Genomic DNA, 15,122 nt, shown 5'->3' on the forward strand with positions numbered 1-15,122 from the left:
AGTGAGATGTCTCAGGAACACCAAATTTCTTTACTTCTGGCACAAACGTTCACTTTGACCCAAGGAGGAACTGATTCAAATTTGATGGTCAAATGTAAAAGGTCAGAAAATATGTTTTTGACACAAGCATTCATTTGCCAGTTAAGATTATGGAATTATATCGTCCTAAATCCAAAACATCAAATGTCCTCTTCACTGTTCGATCATAATCTTCTTTAAATTCCATCCAAGTTGTTCATTATGTTATTTATTCTGGATAAACAGAGGTAATACATGTAACGGGAAGGCCCTTTCAAATATACACGTAATGGACTGAAAACAACTGAAATTAAGAGAGTTGTAGAGTTTCCTGAAGACGTTTCGTCAACGTCTAAAAGACTGTTGAGGAGTTTAAAGTATTACCAACTCCTATTACTAAGCCCTGTTAATGACCAGTACTTAGAGGAAACTGTACAGGAACACTGAAAGCTAGCATACATATCTGTAAGCAGATATGTGTATAGTTAGCTAATATCAGCCCATGGCTACCAGCTGTTTATCGCTGGAAGCTCATTGGCTGTCTTGTTTGAATCATCCACATGCTCCACAGGAGGGATTATATATTATATCATGACATCTCACAATCTCACAAATTGTATGAGAACCAGCATCAATGGAAGAAATTTACTGCACATCTGAAGAACAAACAAACAAGCATATTTTTCTCAGCTTTTGAGGTCTTCCTGGAAAGTCTGTATCTAGAATCAAGTAATTGCGAATACTGTTCATATTTTGATTACACTGTTTTCTATTTTATTTCAGTCTAATCTTATTTTCTTTCTTTTTACTTGTGGTTTTAAGGAGTGTTCTTTTATGTGCAATATAGCTACTGTGACCGAGTAATTTCTCTTGTGGATCGCTGAAGTCTGCCTAAGTCATCCGGGTCATAGTATATCCAAAAAACAAGCTGAAACAAGGAGAACTGGACTTGTAGATATTTCATCCAAGGAACTTCTCCAGTTTTAAAAGACTAATGGGGGAGTTGGAGTTTAAATAGGAGCGTCCGTGGGCAGTGTCCATCAGAAACTTGCATGACCAGGGTCTGCTAACGGCCAGATAATTAAATGTTACTGGATGAAACTCTACACAGTCAACCAGGTCCAAAAAACAAGCTGGAACAAGCAACTGGACTGGACTGGTTTCTTGAAGATGTGTCATCCAAGTAGCTTCTTCGGTTCTAAAATACTGGTGGGGCTCAGTTGCCCTTGTGTCTGCTTGTTTCTTTTTTTTTTTTTTTTTTAGATTTGCATAGCAATAGAGGATCCTCATAACTTAAACTATACTCTTAACTATAAAACTGAGGTTGTTCTTTGCATCAAATCTGCCATTTCAGATCATAAATTTCTCTTCTAATTGTTATTTTGCTGCACTTTATCTCCTCTGGTCAGCAATTTATCCCGCCTGCTACTTTCCAATAGCCTTTTTAAATGCTAGTTTAGCTTGTTCAGTCCCTCGGCTGCGTTTTTACACTAAATCAATTACTTGTTATCAATGACTTGACTGGCATTGAGACTAATGCGTCCCAGCGTGACCCTGCGACACCACCCCCGCCTCCACCCCTCTCCGTTGCGAGACTCCTGATAGTCAGCGCTGACGTTCCATCGGTGACGAATGGGTCCCATCTGTCGGCTTTCCGTATTGCCTACTTCCATCACTCCGGGATCGACTCAAGCAGCCTTGACCCGAGTGCAGTCACCGACCCCAGGTGGCTCCAGAGGCATTAACCCCTTCTCAGACGTGACGGTGTGGCAGCTCCCTCTGGTTTAGATCAATACTCCCCTCTCATCCACCCTGTTATCTTCTGCTGCTGGTGATTGATGCTTCCTCCACCTGTGTGTTAGCAGGCCAGTCAGATATGGTAATGAAGACGTATCCCCTGGCGATCAAGAGGCTGATAGCGCCGTGGAAAATAAGCTCCCAAGGGACACACAGCTTGGAAAATACACATGAATGGCATTTGCTTGAAAAGAAATGTGCAGTTTGTATGTTCTAAGGCTTCACGTATGAAAGAAGGATCCTCCTGTGTCAGAGCACATTGGCAATGTCTTTAAGGACATTATTTCTTCAACCGTCAGAAATTAAAACCATTTCCATGGACGTAAATAAAATCATCTGAGAAGGTGTATACGTTATTAACAACACTGAATTCACACAGTATAAGAAGAGGACCACCAAGCTGGTTGATGTCCACATGGATTCAGGCCTCATGTTTCTGTCCGTCCTGGAAACTCATCACATCAACAGATGTTTATGTGGAGCGAACATGTTCAGATAGAATGGATTTATTCCAACCAGAGTGAAACCGACCGATTAGATCAGATCCTTCCACATCTGTTTGCAGCTTCCTTCTGATCGTATCAGTCTGCTCTCATTGAGGTTTCATGAAGCATTTCTTGGGTGGCTGTGGCTCAGTAGGTAGGCAGAGCGGGTTGTCCTTGAACCAGAGGTTTAGCACATGCCGGAGTGTCCTTGAATAAGACGCTGGACCTCGAGCTGCTCCTCCCAGGCTCTTTGGTGAATCTGTGTATACATGTGTAGATGTCTCATTGTGACTTAAAAGGGCTTTGAGTATCAACAGGTAGAAAAGAAGAAAGGCGCTTCATGAATACAAGAGCACTGGTCGTTTGTTCTGCTTATATTAGTTTCCATCTAAATGCAGTCTGTGATTACAGCTCAGAAATACGGTCAGTCAACCTTTGACTCTAGAGCCCTTCAGATCTCATCTCATCTTCTACAACATCCTCACTAGGATCGCAGGGGGTTTCTGGAAGCTTATCCCAGCTGTCATCGACTGAGAGGTGGGGTACACCCTGGACAGGTCATCGGCCTATCACAGGGCTAACCATTTGCACTCACACTCACACCTATGGACAATTTGGAATCACCAGTTGGGCTAACGAGCATGTCTTAGGAGGATGGGAGGAAAACGAGTACCCGGAGAAAACCTAAGCAGAGACAGGGAGAACATGCAAACTCCACCCAGAGAGGCCCGAGCCGCACTCAAATCTGGACCTTCTTCTTCCTGGGAGGCATCAGTGCTAACCTGTCAGATCATCCAACTTATTTTGATGTTCCCAGACATTGGCAATTATGATTTTCAACCAAATCAACCCAAGTTGTGACACTTTAATTTGAACTTCAATTTGAACAACTAAATTATGTTAAGTAGCTAGAGTGACATAAACTCCTACTGGTTGAACTGTGCTGTACATTAAAGTTAATATTAATTAATCCATTCACTATCTATTACCACTCATCCCATAGGCCAAGAGACAGAGTGAAACATGGACAGGTCGCTATAGTCTATTTCAGGGTTAACTTTAATTTTAGTTTAATGTCTAAATGTAAATCTGTAAGTAGACTAAAGCTATGTGTGCTGCTTCTTTCTCAATGTGACTTCACCATTCAGTGCGTTTTCAGTTTCCCTCCAGATCCAAGACCGCCACCGCACATGCCAAAAGCACAACTTCCTCATAATCACCCAGCCCCCTCCACCAAAAATGGTGCTCCACTTCATTCCAAAGGACCTGGAGGCCAAGTGAGACGGAGAGGTGTGTGGATGCACTCCCATCTGCGTTTTGCAGTGGTCAATTTTTCCTCCAACCCCCAGTAATTATGATCAAGGGGGTATTCACAGTGTGCTCGCGCAATCAGCGGCGAGATGCAGCTGTCTGTGTCTCACATAATGTGTCTCAGCTCGCTGACAGTTCAGGTGTTTCCTGATGGCGACAATAGAAGCAGATGAATGCGACGCTTTAACCTCTCCAATCAACTCTCACGGCGGCGTTTCAACTCTTTGTGTAGGAGACAGAGCCAAAATAAAATAAAATAAAATAAAATTTAACAGTATCAGCTGTTTAACCCGCAGAGGCGCATCTAGTGGTAGAAAGTGATTGCAGGTGAAATTACAGTTTTCTGATCATTTTTCAGTTGGTTCATGTTTGGATCGTAGATCAACCATGTTATGTGTATATATATATATATATAACTGAATATTTCATGCTTAAGTCACCCTGGCTGCTTCTTGGATAAAAGAGGAGAAAATAAGAAACTAGATTGAGGAGAAAGGGTCGCGGCTGCAGCAGAGATTGGGTTCCAAAGTGAATGTTGACTGTGTTGTATTGCCTTATTTTAAAAAGGCACTATAGCAGCAGAATCCCCATGCCTCTCAGCTTTCTCTCAGCACTCATATTTTACTCTGATTAAAGTAATCCACACTGAGAATGTACATTATTAATTTTCTTCTCAGTCGGCCTATTCATAAAAAAGCACTAAGAAAAATGCTCTCTTGTCCTTTGATTTGTATCTGTTTCGTGCCATGCAACGAAATGTTTAAACTATCTAAAGATGAAGAGGACTGTAACATTTTAAAACTGGCAAAATTGTATGCGAATCCCTCGAAGCTCGATCTGACCCTCTGTCCCCCAACGCTACACATGACGTCACGTCAGTTTTTCACCTGCATGGATGGAAGTGGCCCTTCAAAAGGCCAAACGTTTGTCAAAACGTTCACCTCAAAAGATGCAGCAACAAGTGCTCGAAGGAGATGTGCAAGGGAGGCAACACCTGGAATCTGAATGAACATTTTTAAAAGCCGAGAAATATATCGTCTTGTATAGCCTGCAAGACCCCACGGCATTATACAGCTCATAGAGTTTATGCACCGACATCACTGGCAAAAACATGGTGAAAGGTATCAGTAAATACAGCACGACCGGGAAAAATGTGGATTATCAGATCAAATTAAGGATTGAACTCGATAATGATCCGTACGAACTAGTATGAATTTGGAAAAGTGGATTAGCCTCAGTGTCAGGTTGTTTAAGTTGGTTTTAGGTCATGTCAGTTATGACAAATGTAGCTAAATACACTAACAAGTAACGTTAGCCACACAATACTGTAGCATTAAAATAATGAAAAGGACTGATCATAAAAATTGCGTTTATTGTTTTATTGTTATTGTCAGAACTGAAATAGTTACTGGCAGCTGTAACTATGTTAACGCAACAACATCCACAAACTCATCTAACAGCCCAGAACGTAACTTGAGGTACAAAATACAGCATAAATTAATATTACCTGACACTAAATGTGAACCACAACACCAGGTTTCTGTATCTGGATTCCAGTTATTTCATCTAATGCAGCAATTTATTTACTTCTCTGTTCTTTGGCAGTCACAGAATCTGTAAAAATATATCCCTTTTTCAGTCAATCACACAACAGCTTTTTTTTTTTTTTTTTTTTAATTCATTTTACAACTTAGACAGTATTAAAGCCTATGATTCAAACTTGGTTGAAGTGTAGTTGCATATCCCATCACTTCTTACCAGCTGATGTTAGCTAGGCTAGTTAGCTGGTGTCTTGCTTGTTGCTTGCTAGTTGCTAGCTGACTGCTAGCCTGCTGGTTGGTTTTAAGTTGAACTAGGCTTCTAAATGTGTTTTGTCTCGGATCATGGCACAAGGGATCGTAACATCTTATCCTGTGTGTTAATGAATACCATCTTTTCCACAACCACAGGATGTATCTCTCAACATGGCTGATTAAGAAATGAGAAGCTACTCATAGCATCAGTTGGGGTTAAATAACTTGTTGCCAGCTGAAAGATAATCACCCCTGGAGTAATTATCCAATAGGAGGCTCGTACCTATTTGCTTAGTTAAATCCAGGCTGTGATGGGTTTTTTTTTTTAGCCAGACAGTGTATTTCAAGCTGCAGTTTTAATGGTGAAGGCCCAGGCAGATTTCTTTGACCCCGGCAACACATGACGGCTGAAATATAATTGGATAGAGTAAAAACAAATGTAATCCTCTCAAAGTGATAGCTCACCGCATGTAGACATATCCGTCTCTGTGACGCGCCCAAATTAAATCAGAATGACCCGGAGAAAGTACCAGTCATCTGGTTAGTCTTTCCCCTTAAACAGATTTCATTGTCTGTTTTTATAATGTACTCCCCTCCTGTCTGGCCACTCAGTGTCTTTCTTTGAGATGTCAGAGAACTAAGTATATCCGCTGACACCGTCTATGTGATATCAAAATATGTTTATGGGAGCCGGCTAAAGAAATTACTGTCACTATGGTTTTATTTTGTGCAGACGGGATGTACAGCAGCAGTGTTGCCTTATTAGAGACACAGTTGAGTGTGTCATTTCGCTGCCAGTAATTCCTGCTGAGTGCTGGGCTTTGAGCCGAGCTCCTCTATTAAGCCTGATAATTGTGGGTGGATAGACATCATATTTGTTTTATTTTTCCATTTTTGGTCCATTAAAGACAAAAACATAAAGACAGGGAACAATTAAAAGATTGGTGCAAGGCTGATAATGAAGGGTTTACTATTTTGTGTGATGGCAGCTCTCTGTGGTGTGGGATCTGCTGTTAAAAAAAATAAAATGTTTTTACTGTGAGTTCCCTAAAACCATTAAACTTTCATATCCTTTATTATTCATGTTTACTACACATGTTCATCTCCAAGGGATAGAGTGTAATGCAAGAAATATTTTAAAGCCAAATAAACTGAGGATCATTCATCATTTGATAGAAGCAACTCAAATTGAAAACCACAGTAAATAAACCAGGATTTATTGCATGAACCTTTACCAAGTAATGTGGTGCAGGAAATGTGCCAAAAAATAAATCCTGAGTCAACGTCTATGATGTAAACCTCCCCTGCACGCTAAAAGGGCTAAGAAAAACAATGCACAATGAGTCAAAAGCGAGTCAAACGTCATAGACTTGTATGTTAAAATGTCAAACTTTACAGCCTATAATAAATAGTAATTGGTTTGATCTGTATAGCTTTTAAAAAGAGTCAGGCTTGCACTGATCTTCGAAACTGTGTCTAAAAACATCCATGACGTTTCCTAAAGAGCAATGTTTATGACCCAGCAGAATTGTGAGATGACCCTGACTACCTTAACATGCCTGCATGGTCTTACTTTATCCCTGTTTTTTTTTTTTGAGTTTGGGACGTTTCTTGTCTTGCAACCTCCTGACTGTGAGCGTGTAGCCTCCAGGCAGTAACACAGTGCAGTGCGTGAACAGTCAGGTTACAGCGCTGCCTCCGTACCCCTCTGCTCTGGGTCTGTGTCAGAGCTGCAGATACGGTGTGTGTGCCTGTTTGACCGAGGGCAGGCTGTGCTGCACACGCAGAGTAGAGAGTATCACAGCAGAGAGGGGAGAGAGAGGGGATACGCACAAAATCTGACAATGTGGCATCTTCTTCTTGCATTTTGGAGCGGCGTGTGCTTTTGTGCTTTAGAAATGTACCTCCAAGAAACAAAAACAAGGTTATTTGTCTTATTTCGCCCTCCCTTCATTCACTCTCTGGTTTGCTTGACCTCCTCAGCTCTTTCTTAATCACAGTGTTTTGTATTGTAACATACAAATGCAACAAATTATAGCTTTAACCCAGAGGTCTTACAACATGCGCTGTTAACTTCTCTTCTACTAACATTAGTGATGTGCGGATTGATACTGAAATATCGATACTTTTAGATACTTCAGTCATTCGAGGTAATGTAGGAACACAGTGGAAAGTAACTAAACTATTGAGTTGTGGCAACACAACAAACCTTGTGAAACACTACAGGTGGTTTAAGAGAGCAAAGCAGAGAAACGGGTCGAATTATGATGTTTTCATTTTAGCTAGCTTAAAAGCTAGTCATTTATTTTAATGGCCTTATTATTTTATTAATTCTATTTTACAGCATGAGCGTACAGCATTTTCATATTTTATATGATTGTGTCCTCTGTTTGGTTTTTCTGTTGTTGTATTAGCTCGGCTATATGAGGCCGCTACATCAACATACTTCTGAGATTAACATAAATAGATAAATTGTCTGGTGTTCTTTATGAAGCTATGATTTGAAATATGTTAGTTTTTTTTTAGGTTTAACAGACACATTAGAGTGTATTTACACATTGCCAATACGATGTCGCTGATACCAGCCTGAAGTTTACTCAGTATCAGATCGGAAAAGAAATCTATGGTATCGAAGAACATCACTAGCTAACATTGCAGCATGTGTCTTGGATTTCACGTGAGAACTGAATAGGCTCTCAGCGAACAGGAACCTGACAGAGTCTGCGGCCTCGTGATTGGCTCAGCAGCGATAGGGGCGGGGCTTACTGTGTACAGGAGGCTTAGATTGACAGGTCTCGGCTAATGTTGTGCTCTGTGTGAAACAGTGGTTGTTGAGAGATACCGTCTTCTGCCTCCATTTGTCTCTTTACTGTAGTATTTAAAGAAATTTTAATTTGTGGGGAAAAATTTGGGACAAAAATTTAAAAATATGTAGAATAATAATAAACCAGATAGATGTTACTAATAAACCAAAGACTTTGCGACCACCCTGCAGTACTTATGAGCACCTCTTAGGGGTCGCGGACCCCCTGTTGAAGACCTATGTTTTAAAAGATTCTTGGGAAAACAAATATATGGCCGCTAGTGACTTGTTATATCAGTTACATATTGAAATATGAGATCTAACTAACCCACTGGTAACTACTGCAGGAGGTGCCCATATGCTGAAGACTTCAGTCTTATTTTTTTTTGTACACATCCCAGAAGGGATCATTCGTCAAGTCTGACATAACAACACTATCTAATCCTGATCATATAAATCTTTCTTATGCCCTGAAGACACTGAAAAGCTGTTCCTGAGAATGAAAATTCAGTGTTTTTGTGTCGGGGTTTGCACCATGAATCGTACCAAGAATAGCACACAAAAAGATAAAGTGCGCTGAGGGCTTTATGAGAAAATATAGTTTTTTCCTGTGTATTCCCTCTGCATTTCTGGAAACCCTTCTGGTCCGTTCTCTTAACTCAGAGGCTACCCACGTGGCGTTGTCTTATTCAGTCATTGTATGAGTGGCCTTTACATCCTCTTCCCTCTGTGGGTATCATTGATTTGCTGTTTCACTGTTCAGTTTAATGTTTTCTTCAGGGAAGTCTGAGGTCTTTCCAGCCGAGGCAGTGTTCAACTTGGACACCTCACAGTTAAAAGATTTTATATATTTATTTATGCAGCTTTGTCAGAGCTGAAGATACCACACAATAATGTGCGAGACTTTGTATTTGTGAGGATCATTTCACCAGCTAGATTATTGTTCAGATCCTTCAGTTTAGCCCGAAGCAGAATATGTGGGGGAACTCAAAGGCACGACGCAGAATGCAGATGGTGGATAGACAGTCTTTACTTCCGAAAGTAGGCGAAGACAAAGTCCAAAAATAAGGAGAGAAATAGGTACAAACGCTCAAGAAAATGACTGGAATGACACTGGTGTGGGGTACAATGACGAACTGGCAAACGTAAATGCAAAGGGATACTGACGACATCAGAAATGATAGTGACTTAGCCAGAGGACCAGGTTCCACAGAGCTAGATGTGACAGAATATGCTGAGAAGTACTAGATAGATTTGCACAAAATTCCATATAAAATGCAAGTTCCCTGGAGGATGAGTTCTTGTGACTGTTATCGACTCCGTGACCTTTGGTTTGCTGCTGTTAAAATGGGTCACGTTAAAATGGGTCTTTGACCAATGCTGAGATTTATGAGAGCATATCATGAATTCCACATTTTATTTACAGTGGTGCTCAAAAGTCCCGAGGGTAGGGTAAAAGTGAATCAATCAAACAAGTGAAACACAAATATTACACATTTGCATCTATTTATTTGAGAAAATGTATCTTTTGTACGTATATGCGATTTGTGAACCTAGGCTTTCGTTATCTGCTGTGAGCAATGACGACAACTCAATGTTTCCAGTAACTGCTGATCAGTCACTGACAGTGGATTGGATAAATTTTAACCCATTCCTCAGTGCAAAACCACTGAAGTTCTGAGATGTTGGTGCTGCTTGCTTCAGGTCCTTACACAACATTTCTATTTGATTGTCTTTGTCTACTTCTGTGGGGTTTTGAGTCTTTTTTTTTTTTTTTTTTTTGCAGGAACGTTGAAGTTTCTGAACAGTGCAAAACTCTTATGTACTGTAAATGCAATGATGATATCATAAGGCTAAACTTAGACTTTGTCTAAGGCTAAACTTGCAAACCAAACTTCATACAATATATATATATATTGTTGCCTTAGTTGTATTTTAGGCAATACCTGATCTTCATTTTGCACAACTATGAGAACACATAATTACCAAACAAATGACACTAATTACATAAACCATTGTGAGGGGTAACTGACATTAAAGCAGGGAATACATTATTTTCAAAGTTAACTTTGTAAAGGAAGGTTTTATTTCCTTGATTTACAAACGTTTCTCTGTTTTACTTCACAGGGGCTCAAGCCGATGGACCACAATGGGCTGTCAGATCCTTACGTCAAGTTGCACCTACTGCCTGGCGCCAGCAAGGTTCGTGTTCGTTAGTAATAGACCTGTGTTGAAATGTTGGAATCTCTTTCACCGCATCTCTTCTATTGTGACAGAGTCTCGTTGTGATCCTCAGATTCCCTGAATATAGATCTTGATTTTCAAGCTTGATTTGTCATAAACTTAGCATAAAGACTGCAAGGGGAGAGAGAAAAGGCTAGCCTGATAATGGGAATCATTGAAGTTCACGTATTATCATTACTGTGTTTTATTTTCATTTAATCAGCACGAATCTGTGAATTTCTTGACTATCATTGGATAGATTAACCTCTGGGGACAATGTTTTGGGGCTCTAGTACATAAATCGGATATTTGGGCCAAGACATTTGTGCACTGACTGTTGATTACTAGTTATTAGTTTGAGAGCCATGAATTGAGATGTAGTTGTAGCCTCAGAAATAAGCATTTTATGCAACAAATATTGTTATTTGCAGTTTTGCTTGAAACCACAATGTGTGACAAACACAATTGCTTGGTGACAAGTAGGCATACAATCAAAATTAGCTTGAACCATATTGGTAAAACTACTCTGACTGTCAGTGATGCCGGTGGTGACTGTAATCTGACTTTTTTCAGTAACAAGTAACATGTTACTCTTTCAAACCACTAATCAGATTCAATTTACTCATCCAAGTTACTTTGGCAGCCGCTGAATATAACTAATAAAGTGACTTGTAATCTAACTTGGTCATTTTTAAAATCAAGTCATTAGTAAAGTAACCAAGGAGGTTGTAGGTGAGGACCCAGATGCAGGACTATTGATGAGGCAGGGTCTCCAAAACAAAAAGGTATTTAATAATTAACAAAAAGCACCGCGCACGGCAGGAAAACCAAAAATACAAAAGAATCATCAAACATGGCAAGGTAAGATGGTAACAAGATGTGGCAGCAGGACGAGGAAACATGGAATATGGCATGGAGATGTTAAACTAACATTAATGACGCGACCAGAAACAAAGGGAAAGGCAGGGCTATATATACACACATGAGGACTGAGGGATGACAAGACACAGGTGAGACACATGAGGGCAATCAACGCAGATGAGACCAATAACCAATCAAGAGACAAACAAGGAACACAGACAGGAACACCAGAACTTAACAAAATATAACAGGAAACACAACATGACACCGACAGACATGGAACCTTGACACAGACATGCAAATCAAAGCATCTCATTCTGAACATGGACAGATGTGTGTCGTGTGTCGTGGGTCTTACTCTAGGTACAGTAAGAACCACAGCCTTTAACTCCAGTCACCAAACACAGGAGAAACACAGAATCGCTCACAACGGGTTCATTTCATGTACAAAAACAATTATTATGAGCATGATTGAAACAGGCCTTTAAATGCCACCTCCTGATTTATTGGCAACTGTATTTTCATTCCTCGATGGATCACGGATGTTTCCCGGGTTTCATGAAGATATTTCTTTTTTGTTCTCGCTGCTGTGACGAAAGCCTCACGAGGAGAACACTAATGATCTATTTCATGATTCGGGGGAAACACCACAGAGCGTCAGCGCCGGGCCTCATCAGTGTAAACATTAACTGGCCGACTTGACGTACCCACTCATAACTCGCCTTACTCGTGTCACGCTGCGATGCGAGCTCCGCTTTGGTCGGCTCGGTGTGTCGAGTGGATGCACTTGAATAGATGTTACATTTGATTTAGAGGAGACAGTGAGTTTTTTTTCCCCCTTGCTTCCATCAGTCCTGAAATCTAATATAAATCCTGTGAATGAGTGTATTCCACTAAAGCAGCTTCTGAAAGCCAAAGCTGTCTGATTATCCATCTACACAACTCGCCTCTTTCTTCCTGAAGCTTTTCTTTTTTTTCTTCAACCTGATCTTTGTAGTAGTTTAAAATCTGCTCCTGCTATAGACCATGACGTCATTCTAGTCGTAAGGATGTGGATATCCTATGAAAATCTGAAAGAGTCTATAGTACAATTAAAGGCAAAACACAAGTTTATTAAGCTCAACAAAGGAAGACTGTCCAGGCTGAAATATGATAACAGATGAAAAATATGTCTGTGAAGGTTCTTAGTCATCTAGGTCATGGTAATCCAAAAAAGCGTTGAATAAGGTCAGATGAAAAAGCTCAACAGTAGGTAAATAAAGGGAAGATAAGGCGAGAGGCAGGAAGGAAACTGACTTACCCATGAAAGTAAACCTTTCAAAATAACTTTCTTTCAATTTTATATTTTGTGTTCTGTTGTTGACCAGAAAGAGTGATTAAAGTACTTAAAAATGTTGACTAGTTTGTTCAGAAAAATATAGAAATTAATCATCAGTAACTACACAGCTATGACTTTAAGAACCTTTTCTACTAGAGTTAAGCCCGATACTCGGCTGAAATGAGTTTCCGTTACGGATCGAGCACTTTTGCAGAGTACAAGTATTATACGAGTAATACGAGTCAATATCTGTCTTCGGATTGAATGAAAGGCCTCATTGGTTGTCTGACCGTGTCTGCGTTCTGTGATAGGCGCTGCGCCGCGCCCCTCCCCTACACACATACACATGTGTTGCTGTGTCCCGCTCTGCTCACTCTGACACACAACAGCTCTATGTCTCTCAGGTTCACGGGCTTTTCCGTTAACGTTTAGAGTTTCTTCAGCTTCAGGTTTGTTTTTACTCCGGTTTGAGCAGGTATACACTATACTTCTCCACATCAGTGGTCTGGCTTCAGGACCCCTTAGTGACAAGCTGTGACCCAAATCAAAGAGGTTTAAATTCTCAAACTTATTGAATGAAAAGATACTGTTAGAATATAATATCACAGTGTGGAAACACACAAAAAACAGATGTATTAAACAGTCTCACCTATATTTGGTCCGTTTTATTGTGCAGCCTTGTGCACATTACTTTTTAGGTTATTTTAAATTATGCACGTTTATTATTTGGGTTGTGTATCAAGTCGTGCAACAGCATTTTAGGTCTTTGGAGGATTGACTTTATTGTACGATTAATTATTTCCTCATCAGCTTCTGCCCTTTAGTTATGTGTATAACATTTCATTAGCTTATTTTTTTTTTTTCCTCGTCTGTCCTTGTTTGCAGTAGGACCTCTGTGGGGGGGGGGGCGGCAGTGTCCACGGCTCGCTCGCTATTGATGAGGACATAAGACAGTTTGTACACTGTCAGTCGTGCTTGCGTTGATTAAAGAAGATGGCCCAAACCAGACATTTGAGGCCCACGTAACTCACTCCCACAGCCTAGAAACAAGGGTTGAGCCTATGTTCGTCTTCAAAGTTGGCGCGTTTCCCACAAAATCTGCAATATCTTTAATTTGCTTTCCACGCTGTCATCATTTATTCATGTACATTCCTTATTCATTCTTTTCTGTCTTAACAGTAGCCCTCTGGCCATTCGGCGCACTCGGAGAACAGCACATCCAGGTTTAAAGTTCACACAATACATGGAAACCTGCAGTTATTAGTCTTAGAGATGAATTTAAATATTGACGTGTGAACATTATAAGGCTTTTATTATATATATCATTTGCCCAAAACTGAAAAAATCTCGCCAAGTCATTCAACAACATGGCTGAACAGTTAGATGGATGAGGCTTAAATAAATAAGGAAGAAAGAAAAGATGTAGCCCAGCATTTACAATTTATCACCAAGACGAGTGATTTTAATATTTCACTTGTGCGAATGAGAGTCCGACTTTTATTATGCGCAGTAGTTTTCACTGCAGCTTGATTTAACAAAGAGACGTCTCCCAGTTTAATGAATGCACAGTAAACAGAGAGATACTTTATGACGGTGTTTTTGTGCAATCGCCTCAGTCGCAGCTGATGCTATTCTGGCTTCTTCAACTATGTTGAACTGAGTCTGCTAGATCTCTGCAGACAGATGGAAAGAGTAATCATGCCCCCCCCCCTCTACCCCTCTTTATTGTTAGCTGTGACACTCTGTTCACCGTGTCAGCTGCAGACTCAGTACTGCGACTTTTTATTGTGCCACATTTCCCGTCTCTTCGTATGTAATCTTAATAAATTACAGACTCTGCGTCACTGTTTATTTTGAGCCATTGTTTTAGATTTAGTCTAAAAATGCTTATGAGTCTCAGTCACATTTTCCTCATTTTTATCTCCGGTTTTGGTCGATGGAACATCAACTTTTAATTATTGCATTTAGTCAAACTGCAGCTGAGAACATTATTCTTGTGGTTTAATTTTAAGACAAAATAGCCTTCAACATTTTTCAGGCCAAGGACCCTGAACCATTATACACTGCCAGTAAAAAGTCAGAAGGCAATAACTTTATGTAATACACAACAGGAACTTGTAAAGTGCTTAAATGAAACTTATTTAAAGTTACAGTTAGCTTATTTACCATGATGGGGGCTACGTACACAGCAGGGTGATGCACCTTTATATTGTCATATTCTTCTTCTCACCTTATTTGTTGCCCCAGAGCTTGTGGCAGTTTGTTAGTATTGGTAAGATAACCTTCATCTGTCTCCAGTCATAAGCAAACACCCCTTATCCAGTCCTCTGAAAAAAAGGCAGCCCGTACAAAGAGATCATGTATTTTATATCATGTCTGATATTCAAATAACATTATGGTCTTGTCTCACTAACATTCCATCATAGATTTTAATAGCAGGTATTAGTTTTAGCTCGACAATGTGTCATCTTAGTCACAGAAAAAGTGGCGATTAACAGTGTCTTTGGAATTAA

At 40.1% G+C, this 15,122-nt stretch overlaps 1 protein-coding gene across 2 annotated transcripts in view; it reads left to right on the forward strand.

Moving 5' to 3' along the window:
- doc2b (double C2-like domains, beta) overlaps positions 1-15,122 on the forward strand; it is a 144,526-nt gene that overhangs the window by 88,330 nt on the left and 41,074 nt on the right. For both annotated transcript variants that reach the window (XM_047607121.1, XM_047607122.1), the window contains one exon: positions 10,335-10,409. In XM_047607121.1, coding sequence (XP_047463077.1) covers positions 10,335-10,409 — 75 coding nt within the window. The remainder of the gene's footprint in view (positions 1-10,334; positions 10,410-15,122) is intronic.

The sequence above is a fragment of the Mugil cephalus genome, chromosome 15 (assembly GCF_022458985.1).
Source record: "Mugil cephalus isolate CIBA_MC_2020 chromosome 15, CIBA_Mcephalus_1.1, whole genome shotgun sequence".
Classification (NCBI taxonomy): Eukaryota; Metazoa; Chordata; class Actinopteri; order Mugiliformes; family Mugilidae; genus Mugil; species Mugil cephalus.